Consider the following 12,661-nt stretch of genomic DNA (forward strand, 5'->3'; position numbering starts at 1 on the left):
TTGCACTGAAATATAGTGTCCACTGGACGTTATTCTCCAGAGGAGCTGTCCTTTGGACAAGACATTGATCACGGTCCTGACTACATCGTCATTGTACCCGTGCAGGCTTTTAGGATAGGAGTGTTAACTCTGGTGTCCTGGCTAAATTCCACCTTGGGTTGGTCTCTACTTCAGTAATCTTAATAAAAAGTAATCTCCAGCCAAATTATAATTTCTCACTTCTTCTCCTGCTCTGCTGTAGTGGGGCGCTGGCACAGAATGGCAGCCATGTGTCACTGAAGTGGATGCTGCACTTCAGGGGTGTCATTCAGGGTGTGTTATGATGTGTTCTGTTTGCAGTGTTCTGATAGACCTTTATCTTACTATAATGTTTATGAGCCATTTCTATGGAGTGGGCTCTCCTTGAGAATGTATAAATCCTTTGAATAGAAAGACTGTTTAACCTCTGTGCCTGTCATTGCATAATGGTACTGTAGGTGAGGCCCACCAACAGTGATCCACAGCTGGCTTAAAGGACTTGGCAGCAGCTTGAAACAGAAATCCAGGAAGAGAGCTGAAAACAGGATCTGCTTCATCTTTTGGATGTGAGGCTATTGTTTCTTCCAGATTGTTTATCTAAACCACAGCTACAGTGTCAAAACAACTGTGCTAGTGAGGAGCGAGGGGCAAAATTATTTTTGGTGTCACTGAACAACCCTTGTGTCGAGTCCTGAAAAGAGTGCTGCACTCCTAACTGATGGTTTCCTGCATAATCAGCTTTCCTTAGGTTTCAACATTCAGCGCAGGAAATATCTATTTATTTCCCCCTTGATAGTGAATTCTGTATCCAAGCCTTCAAATAGAAAGACCATGAAACAATATTTACATCCTGTCTTCATTCAATACACTGCAATTCAGAGAATCAAGTTGGCACATGTAGCTTTCTTAAGGGCAGACATTTGTTTTCACGTGGCAATGAGTGAATAATACTAAACTGAAACATTGGAGCAAAATAAGCCTACATTTAGGCACTATACTGTAGGAATAAATTATTGCTCTGTCTAGCACTGTGTGGTAATTAAATGATTTTGTAAATTGTTGCGTTTCTATTCTACATTGGAACTGTAAAAACTTATTACTGTTAACACTATACTGTTACTGAACTGCATTTGCAGAAAGTACGTCAGCTCTGACAGTGTTGTCTCTTTCCATCATTTCCACCTTCCCTCTGCCTGGAGATGTGCTCTTAGCTTTCAGCTGATTCTGTGCGTCGATAAGAATAATTACAAATAACCGTGTGACTGTAATGTCATTCACACAAATGGTTGTAAAGGATTATGGATGTTGCTCTGTGGTGTTGTGTAGTGTTTATTAAACAATTATGATAGTGTTTTTGCCTCATTAAAGTAAATTGATACCAAATATAAATGCACTTTGTTAAGCACAGTCATTCAAAGAGCTTAGTCGCATTTCTTGCAACACACTATTTGGCAAAAAAGCAAACTCTTTTTGTTGTAGCTACATACTTAATATTGCCCATACCTCACAAGCTGGAGCAGGATTTCACAAGCATGGAATACAGTACATAAGATATTAATGTTGTTTATAGTACTTGTCCCAGATATGTTCACACTCGTAATGATGCCATAATAAAGGGCAATTTAAAAGGCAATTAGAACAGCCTGACAAAGAAACACACTGACATCAAAAACTGAAAAAAATGGAAAAAAGGAAAACAGGCTGCCAAATTAAATAACAATGCATTTTTAATATCAAGTCATCTGTCATAGTCCTGTGTTTTAGGACACAGCAGGTGAGGCACAGAATATCAAATGTTAAATTGTTTGTACCATAAAATTTACATCCTAGCAGAGCAACAAATCAAACCTAAGTCTTTAGAACATAAATCTACAGAATAAGCCCTGCAAAGCTTTGGTTTAACACATACTCCATTAATTCATTACATTTTTGATTGCACATGAAAATAAAAAATAATACACTATTGCATTGACTCCAGTCTGATCATTTCTCTTTCGACTTCCAAAGAGTGCTTGTGTTTTCACATTATTTTTTAAAGCACAGTCTGGATTTGTGGTGTCCTTGCTTAAAGCTCTGCTCCACAAGTTGTCTTCCAAAAGCTCTACCGCAATGGAGCAAGGATCTGGGGACACAGGTTGATGTTATAGAGCTTAGGACAAAGGGATGTTTGGAGATGATGTGTTTTAGGGAGCCAGCCTGAATCTCGCAGCAATGAAACGGCAGGAGCCAGAAGAAGAGGATGCGCGTCTCTTCCCGTCAGGGGACTTTGTCATTTAGACCGCAGCTGCCTGGTGAACCGAGCAGTATAGTGTGCATTTATCACACACAAGACCCGTTCAACACTTCGTCTGACGTTCCAATCTCATTTCAAACAGCATTTTCAATACAAAGTCACCGGCGTCAGTCTTATTGCATTTGATTTTTTTTTTGTGCAGTTTTACCATAGACCTTCATTTAAAAAAAATGTTTCAGGACTTTAAAGGTTATAATTATAAATTATTGTACTTAAGGGATTCTTTCTTTCTCATTTTCTGCCTTCCTTTTCTCAGAAGATTAAAATTTCTATTCGGATGGTTAAAAGGTCAAGTCATTTCCCTTTTGCTAGACAAAAATGGGACTTATCTGCACTTGCTCTTCAGAAGCTGGGAACTTGTTTAAAAAGAGCTTCCTCTCTTAGGCAAATTAGGAAAGATTTAGGCTGTGCTGACCCTGGTGAAGAACAGGATTAAATCTCTTTCAGAAACTGTCAACAAGATTGAAATATGTCAAGCAAAAACTAAAACATCAGCACTGCAAATAAAATGTGAAGAGCCTGGTATTTGTCCCAAAAGCATCACATTTATATTTCTGTTGTTCTCTTAAAACATTTCTGAAGTGCAGATGAAAACAGTGGGCTGAGCTATTGAGAGGCATGATAAAGGCTACCCAAGGCCACACTTGTATTCATTTCTAGAACTCAAAACTCTTCTGCATTTCCACCTGCAGAAGTTCGAATATTGCTGATAAGTATTTATTCTGGCCTGAATGCAGTCTCGCACATCTTTGCATAATGGTGCACATAAGCAGCTTCTCACAGGCTCAGCCCTGGTCACTTCATGCTTTGCAGCAGAGCTCACAAACAATGTTTAAAGGCTAAACCTCTTCAGCAGGGATGTCAGGTTGAGTCCCTGGAGGGCCTGGTGACTTCTGGGTTTTTATTCCAATCTGAGTTATCAATCCAACAATTCACCCAGCTATTCTCTTACATGGACACATATAGAATGTTTCTTATGGTCTACTATGGACTACTTAACATTAACTTGATTTTCTTAATTAAAAGTACACTTTCTTTTAAAACTTTGGAGCTTTACTTTTGACTTTGGAGCCAGGTTAGAAATATTATAATTATGCTCCACTATGTTATGGAATTCGGGTGGAACCAGAGGACACTGGGAACTCCAGGAACCGAGCCTGACACCCCCTGCTCTATAGCAACTGTTTCTATTTTAATAAGACTTGTGAAAAACATTTTATGAGTGCCTCAGTTTCAAAGTCATATAAATTGTGCCAGAAACAAAAGCTTTATTCTTTCGGTGCCTTTATATCCTAACTGCAAAAGTATTCTTAATGAAACGTGTAATGGCTTGAAGCTTTTTTAAAGTTATTGAACTATTTGAGCCATTGTTGCTCTGTATCACTGCTCAAGCTTGCCTGTTCGGATTGAGCATTTCCCTAAGTTATACATTGCAGTGGTGTCCCCAGTAACCTAAAGGGACAATCTGTCACTATACTTCACTCTGGCTCAATGTACAGCATGTCCTGTAAATCTAAGTCAAGGTTCTGACATAGCAGAGGTCAGTAGTCTTAGTAATTACAGAATGCATCTCTCCAGCAAATGGAATAAATGATCTGAACAGATTAAACCTTTTTATTGCTCTCTAAAAAGCTAAGACTTTTGTATACTGTTACTTTATTGATGGTTCTCTTCTACTAGGCTGCTAACACATTATTTACTGAAATGTCTCTATAATGTAGATTTTCAGGTCTAACGAGTACTATAATCCCACCTCAGACTGATGGGATCTGTTCATGTACAGTATTTTAACTGATAGGATTCTCTTTTGTTGAGTAGTTCATCTCTCTTTCCTTTCTCCCACATGAAAAGAAGTCAAGTCCTTGTTCCTAACTGTTGACCCATTTCTAGGAAGGAGCTTGAAAGTATGTTTGGTTCAGCTTTTCAGAAATCAACACTGTTTCCCTTGAATTAGTGGCTGCAGTATAGCTGCTATCTTAACACTGATTTAGGTATACTTGTTTAGCCACTCAAGGCAGTGGCTACACAAGCATTTGCAGTCTATTGATACAGAACGTGCACAGTTGTCATCGTTGAGCTTGAAGTGACAACAGTTAAGTTACCAATACTATTTTACTCTCCGCCTGCTGAAATAAAGTAAACTCAATTTTGGATCATAAACACTGCATCTAGCGCCTTCAGTGCACTGAAATCTCTTAATGTACATTGCTTTTGTATATTACAGGTCCACACACGACACAGCTTCACCTGTAAAGGTGACAGTTTTATACTCAAAAGTAAAATTAAGCATATTTTTCCAGTTGCCTGTCTGTCCACCCAAATTGTGTGACAGTTTCCTCTAAGCCTTTCCAGCATCATGAAATTTCTTTTTAAAAAATATGTAATAAAATATTTTCATATGATCTAGGACATGGAAGATCTTGAACTAAAACAAATGTCTTTTTACACATGTATGAAAAGACCATATATAAAAAAACCTTGTGTTACAGGTATAAATTTATATATTAAACGTTTTTTATGATAATATATATAAGCATTCAGCAGCTAAACATAACATTACAGGTTTAGTTCCCTACTCTATTCTCCTGTTTTCTAGCTAAATGAGAACTCTCCCATTACTTATAACTCTTTCAATTACAAAAGCAGGGATATACAGTGAAGTTCTGTTGCTGCTGTCCACAGTAATTGAGCCAGTCTCTTTTTAGACATTAATTTAAAGCACAATGTTGAGCAACCAGATTTTATCGCTCATTTCATTGAAAATATTTTCTTTCATAGTTCCTTTTTTTACATTAATAAATGCTTAGACCCTGTCTTCTTTGCCTCTTAATATTATATTGCTCCTTAAAAATATCAACAGCTGTTTCGTGTTTTATGATCTCGGTGGGTAAAAATAAGTTTCTTACCCTACGCTCTTTGCGAAACGGTCAAAAACCATGGTTGAAGATTAGCCCTTCAGAACAGTCCAGCCACTGCACACCGAAAGGGTTTGTTCTAACTGTGATCTACATCGTACAGATTGAATGGCACAGCGAGAAGGGGAAGGGGCGGCCTTGGGATTTCACACAGCAGCACGACAGGTTGAGAGGCAACAGGTTCAGGAGCCTTGTGTCCTCTGAAGTCAGCCAGTCTTCCAGTGGCCCGGCCCTTGGCCCCACAGAGGTTTCCTCATGGCCTTCTCCAGGCAGCCGAACTCGCCTGCTGTTTCCTCGCAGTCTCCAGCACTCCGGGGCCCGGGGGTCACGAGGAGAAGCAGAGGCCGCAGCACTCCATGCAGATCTCCAGGCAGTCGGCCGACTCGCAGCAGGCGTCGATGATGCCGCAGTCCATGTCGCAGGGCAGGTCGCAGTCGCCGCACTCCTCCGACCCGCAGCAGCAGCAGAAGCAGGAGTCGTCGGAGGCGCAGGAGCCGCAGGTGGTGCAGTCCAGCACGATGTTGCACAGCGTGAGGAATTCGCAGAACAGGCAGGCCAGGATGCAGTGGACACAGCAATCTGGGATCAAACAGGGGACATGGTGGACAGAAAACCACGTGAAGTCACTCGCTTTTATCCATGGTCACTTAATAGCTGCAGGAATATTAAAGAGTACAAGTCCCAAATAATTGAGGGGGACACATGGCATTGACTGTGACCGTCCATGGGACTAGAAATGAGAAATGGGTATCACTATATTTTACAGGGCCATATCAACCATGTAATTACTGTCGTTGTGTTATTGTCTCTACAGTAAAAAAAGAAATAAAAAGAAAAGTAATGGTCTCTCTTCAGCAAAACAGAATGATGATGTTATTATCAAAATAACCATGCCATTAATTTTATTGTACTGTAATTACAATGAAACCATGCTCAAAGTATTTTACAGTGAAATTGAAAGATTATCATGTAATACTCAGTAAATATACAATTATGGCTTTTGCACTGTAATACTGTTTTCCTTACAGTAGGAAGACAAATGATCAGTATTATTTCAACAGAATGGTGTCCGGGGCGAAGAAGTAAAGGATAAACCAGCCATGCTGCAGGGTCTGTGCCGAGAGAGGCGAGAGCGGCAGTCTTGTCACACGACCTCCAACTTACCATCCTCTGCTTCGATGGGGATCTGGGAGCTGGCAGACTTGGAGCTGCTTTTGCTCCTCTTGCTGCTCTGGCTGCTGAGGGAGGGGTGGGACTGCAGCTTCCCGTGTGGCTTCCGGGGCGCGGCCGGCCGCCCCTGCGGGCTCCCGTTCTTCTGGGGGGGCGGGGGGCGCTGGCCGCCGTTGTGCAGCAGGCAGGGCGTCTCCGGAGCCAAGCTGTCCAGCGCGGGACTAAAGGGAGAGGCCTGAGGCTGGCCTGCCGAGAGGAAAGGCCACAGGTGAGGCGCTACATTAGTGGACGGACACAACGGGTGGGTGTGCGCCTCGTTGTCACGCCAGGTGCCCGTTCGGTGCGACATGCTTAGAAATACCTGCGAAGAAACCAATCCATCCATTTTCTAACTGCTTTATCCAATACAGGTCCGTGGGAGAGCTGGAGCCTATCCCAGCAAGCACCAGGTGCAAAGCAGGGTACCCCCTGGACAGGACACCAGTCCATTGCAGGGCACACACTGACACACAAAAGCTCTGTTAAATACACAAATATAAATATAATAAGGTAAATCTAAGTATTATGCAGGCTGAAATAATATGGAACAAGAATAATAGTGGTGCCCTGTAGTGGTTGGTCATTTGCTTACAATGCATGTTTTTTTTTTGTTTGTTTCCTATGCTTTATTGAATTTTACACGGTATATTTACGGCACATAAAACAAAGAGCTTGTATATTTATGTTACTTTTTTTTACAATTTTTACATTGACTGTGTTGATTGCAATTGTTAAAAGAATAATTTGAAAGATCAAGGAATAATATATATACAGTAGTACAGTATACTGTATATAGATTCTTGCATTTGATAAATAGACTTTGATTTGATTTGATAACCATTTGTTTTTGGGCTGAAAAAATGTAATTCATGATTTAACAGACATTCGGCCATAATGGAAACCCCTTCCCCCCCATCAGTCTGTTAAACCAGCGGTTTACTGTAATTATAAACTCAATAGACATAGACTGGAAGGAACAGACAGCCTAACCAACTTGTTACAGCTCTGTGAACAAGCAACAACAGCAACAGATACACACAGAACACATGATAAGGTTTATTTGCATTTTCAGAAGGCTTTTGATCAAAGATTACTTCTCAAATTATAGGTGGCAGGCATTCCAGAAAAACAAGAACTTGGATTGAGATTTAGTCCGTAAATAGTTCAGATAAGGGCAGAATACTCCAGATGTGATTAGTGGATACTGCAGGGACATGTACCTGAACCAGTGCTGCTCTTAATTGAACATTTAAAAGACTTTGATTTCAGAATCGCCAATTTTGCGAGGATAAGGAGGATAAGGATAAGGATAAGGATAAGGAGGATAAGCAAACAGTTTAGAAGCAGCAAATGAAATTCAAAAAGATTTACATTAATATAAAACTAGGCATACACCTGATCAAATTTAATGTAGATAAGTGTAGGGTTTTACAGTACATGCAGATTGAAAAGCAGGCTGAGATGATAATCAGGGGCTACTTGTGAAAAGGGCTTAAGTGTTTATGTTGACACATCCTTTAAATCTTGTTGACAATGTAGGAAGGAATTAAAAAGCCACTCAAAATGTTAGGGCAGTTAAAGGACAGAATATTTTAGAATAACATTTTTATTTATAAAAATTGTAATTTAGAATATTACTGTGTGTAGAGTTAGGGTCACCATGACACCAGAAAAGATTGCTGCTCTGAAATCAGCCCAGAGAACAGCAACCAGATACATTCTTGGGCTAAAAAGGTAAAGTTCTTTACTAGCAGGCTGAAGGAAATGGACCTTGAACAGAGAAGACCATGAGGGGACCTAATACAAGTATTCCAAATACATTTGTCCTTAAATGTACTCAGCAGCACTAATAGACAACTCAACAGATTACTTCAAAATGAACACAAAAACATGAATCAAGTAGTACACAAATGAAGACTCTGGGCATCTCAAACTGAGAACAGGGGGCACTTCTCAACACACTGGGTTGTAAGAGTATGGAAGCTGCCCAGCCACAGTGTTTAAGCTGATTCCTGGTATCTTTTTAGAAATGTGTGGTTGAGATCCTAGGAACAATGACCTCACAGGTCACTGAAACAGGCTAGAGGGGCCAAATGCTCCGCTCTCATTCGTAAGGTTGGATCTTGAGGTGCATGCACATTTTTCTAACTCTCCTACCCTGTAAATATTTCAGTTTTCTAGCTGATAAATCACAACTAGTCAACCATGTGATAAACTCCTTAAAACAGTGCCACCCAGATTCTACAAAAAGTAGAAAAACAGACTTCCAAAGAGATCTGTTACAAGAACGTAGGAAAGGACAGACAACAGGAGGCCATTAGGCCCATCGAACATGTTTGGTTGTCAGGAGCTTATGGATCCGAGGGTCCCCATTCAGCTTTCGTTTTCATTCTGTACCTAGGTTTCTGCATTGGAGCCCTGTGGGTAAGAACACCATCCTGTCAGCTCACTGAGCCCATCATAGCAGGCCTTTCTTCAGGCGGCAATAAATGATGTCTGTTTTGTCAAAAGGACATCTTTTTTGAATTTATGAAGGAGGGTATCCTGTTTTAACCAGAGGACAGAGATGCCAGGTACGCTGAAACAATGGTTAGATTTACTTGTGTTTAAGTTGAAAAGTTCTGGGAAACTGCTTTTAGGATTCAGCTGGGACTGCGCATTAAGGAGAGACCATCTGTTTACCATATCTGCTTCCACAAGGCGCAATGCTGACCCACAATGATCTCTCACGTCTGGACCGTGACACAACAACAGATGAGAGAGTCTGCTGCCTTCCCAACGATTTCCTTTCCTCTCCTGTTCCTTTCTAAATCCTTTCTCCTGTTTTTTTCTTGCCTAAACCTTCCACCTACCTCTCTCCCTTTTCACAGTCAACTCAAGACTCCCGTGAGTCTTTATTTCATTAAGAAAGCAACAAAATGAAAACGAGGACAGCCTCTTCCAATACAAACCATGCCGTGCTCTGCGGGAGGCCTGAACAGTCTTTGCCTTGTTCTACTGCGGGAAAGCAGGAGTATGCAATGTTCAACACTGCAAAAAATTAAGGAATAGGAGCCCATAGAAAAATCCTGCATAATCCTGTGGAAGCTGAAACCCAAACCGCAAACTAAAACCAGCTATTCGAGAAGCTGATGGACAGAGAAATTGGACTCAAAAGAACAAATGTGCTTCTCTGTGCCATTTATCATATTGTGACTTAAACCTACTTTTTAAAAAAACAAACAAACAAAAGTTTCCAGTGCATCAGATGGGCCCTCAGTGATATAAATATTAAACCTTCTCTCCATCAGGTGTGCTTGTGAAAGGGCTGGGGAAGGTGGTTGAGCTCTGAAATGCAGACACTGTCTCTCTGTGGCTTCAGAACCTCCAAGCATCTCAGTGTTTCCTCCACAAACACAAACCAGCTCACGAAGCCGACTTTGGCAGAAGTCAGATGCATCTCATACGGCACGTTTCTCTGCTGGACCAACACTAATCAGATGGGAAGAAAATAATACGCTTTTTTCTTGGCTGAATGCAATAAAAAAAAAATCCAAATGAAATACCACAGACAGCACATTTTCCCAGTACATTCAGGTATTTTCTTGAACTTTGTGCACACTCAGAAATAGTTAAATCAACAACGATAGCCTATGAGAGATTTATGTGTGGTCACAGGGTTAATCTGAGCTTGGAAGTTTACAAATTGCTGCAAATAATTCATTATAAGTTTCAAATGAATTTAACAGCCTTGAAAAAAGTAAAAGAGGCATCGATAATCCAATCAAAGCATAGGCATCTCTAAAGCACTCCATTCTAGTACACTGCTAAACTGTTCCAACTGTAATTCATGGTTTTATGAACAGCCACAGATATATATCCCAAAAGGTTAGCATGATTTAGTTCAGCAATTCTTTTTACAAAAAGGGAAAAGGGTTGTATTTCACATTTACTGCTTTTTCGCCATCTTCATCTGAAGAGTGGGAAATGAGCAATCTCTTGTATTGCATTCTTGTTTAAAGACACCCCAGCGAGACGGCCTGGGCTTTGAAGGAAGGGTCTGGCTTTCGCTGTGATCGCAGATCAATGCCAATCTTGCAGTTCAAAATCTGGAGAGAGCCCCTGCAGCACAACAGGAACCCCAAAGACAGCAAGAGCACAGACCTGCACTGCTAAATTTAACCCTTTATGGCTTGATTGATTGGTTTTGTGCAAAAAAAAAAGAAAGAACTACTTTTGTATGTACTGTACTCTCGTTTCCATTGTTGTACAATACTTATAGGCTGTATGGCAGGTGTTACTGCACCTATATTGAATATTCTGATGGTATTAGGTTGTGAAATGATTTTTATTTACAAAATAAGCACATTTAAGGCTCTATCAGATACAGTACATAACATCAGTTTTATACCGTTTTCAATAATAAATGAAACTCAGAGTAATGATTCTGCTACAATTAATTGAAACTCAAGCTGTTCTTTTCATTCTTTGCAGAGTGTGCATCTTGAACGTGGCTGAGATTCAGTTTTTTGGGGATACACTTTTCACTTTGGGAGAAGAACTCTGTCTAGTGATCAAAAAGAGAGGCAGGATATGCAAATCCCTGCAAGCCATGTAGAGCCACGTTACTTAAGAGTTAATCAGATGCTTTTCTTATTATTCTGTATTTTAAATCTAGAATTGTGTTAAAAAACGTTTCCAACAACATTGATGAACTGTGACTTAAAGTCAGCTCGCTGAGTTAAAAAATGCCCACTTCCTACGCCACGTATTTCCTCATATTACCACGTATTTCTAAGAGTTTAAGGCTGACAAAGCTCTTCCTATGAATCACAGCACAAAGACTCAAAACTAACTATCCTAAACCTTGTGATTTCAAGAAACAGATTAACCTGGAAAAGAAAGATGACTAGTTGAGCTATTAGCAGCAGATGACCTGCACTTTATCTTGAAAAGGTAAAAACAGTCGCACCAGCCCTTATTAATCTGACATGGGGATGCACATTTTTAGAATCACGGTGTCCAGTATGCTAGAATCCAAGCTGCCCTTTCTGCCAGCAGCATCCGGCAACAAACCCCTCCCACGCGAGCCGCCTCACTGCTGCAGCGGACAGGGGCCGCGCTGCGAGCGCGGGACTGTGAACCTGCAGCGCAGGAAACAGGGAGGGGTCAGCCGAGCACGCGCATGTCCCCCCTCCCTCTCCCGCGCAGACGCCAGGCGGCCAGAGGCGGCCAGAACTGATCGACTGTCAGGTTCCCCGGGGGGGAGGGCAGGGTTCACAGCATCGACGTTTCTGCAGTAGCGTATTTTTGCACATTCTTTTAGAACTGTGTTCTTGGGTACTGTGTATGTTTAGTTGTTTGAAGTTGTTAACGGTATAAAAATATAATAAATAAAGCACGGAGAGCTTTAGAACATGCAAATAGACAACATACATGTTTCAAGGAGAGTATTGAGGAAACTGCTCAATTACTCATTACTTCAGCTTGTTTGATGCCATGTACAATACATCACATTTAGTAATGAGAAATTAAATAGTTTGTAAATACTGTGTGATAGACGTTATCTGGATCACACCCAGGAAAAATGGAAAATTTTGGAAACCGGATGATTGGTCATCGAATGATCGACAATTGACGGTAACTAGTAATTGGCGACTGAGAATGGCGAGGATGTGAAAAGGAATAGAATTGGGCAATTTAGAATTAAAAAAATCTTGGGAAAACTTGTCACACCAGAATTCCGGGATAGCCAGCTCGGAATGCACTGCATAAGCTCATAAAAAGCACAGATCTCGGAGTGAAACAGACCATAAAATACAGCTTCAGCCTTTTCATTTTAAGAAGTAAAAACTTACAATTAGAAGCCCCCAATTATGGCTGTATACTCTAATAAGAACCAGTTTTACGGAAACCGCAGTTTGCATTCAAGCTTTTTTAAAAAATAATTTCTAGTGTTTACCAATACTTTAACAGACGTCTGATAAGAAATTTAGTAACTCAACGGCAGAAATAAAAATCTATAACCAGATGCTGGTGTTTTCATACTTGAGCACATCGAATGAAAAGATTTTTTAATAAAAAATTAAGGTAGTAAAATGTCGGCTGTAACAATGACAGTATAGAGTTGAACAATTGGAAACAAATAGTTCTGAGGGAGTCATATAAAAGGAGCAAAGTTTAATAAAGCTGCTACATAAAATAGTTAATCTATATTGATTTCTAGATAATCAATATTTCAAGATTT

The 12,661-nt window shown here is 40.4% G+C and overlaps 1 protein-coding gene across 1 annotated transcript in view; it reads right to left on the bottom strand.

Moving 5' to 3' along the window:
- Positions 1-1,727: 1,727 nt before the first annotated feature.
- mdfi (MyoD family inhibitor) overlaps positions 1,728-12,661 on the bottom strand; it is a 32,590-nt gene continuing 21,656 nt past the window's right edge. Inside the window, exons 4-5 of the mRNA XM_088921353.1 lie at positions 6,391-6,642; positions 1,728-5,805 (exon numbers count right to left, since the gene is read on the bottom strand). Of these exons, the coding sequence (XP_088777479.1) occupies positions 5,552-5,805; positions 6,391-6,642 (506 nt within the window). The 3' untranslated portion in view covers positions 1,728-5,551. The remainder of the gene's footprint in view (positions 5,806-6,390; positions 6,643-12,661) is intronic.

Source organism: Atractosteus spatula, chromosome 7, assembly GCF_055471065.1.
Source record: "Atractosteus spatula isolate fAtrSpa1 chromosome 7, fAtrSpa1.hap1, whole genome shotgun sequence".
Classification (NCBI taxonomy): domain Eukaryota; kingdom Metazoa; phylum Chordata; class Actinopteri; order Semionotiformes; family Lepisosteidae; genus Atractosteus; species Atractosteus spatula.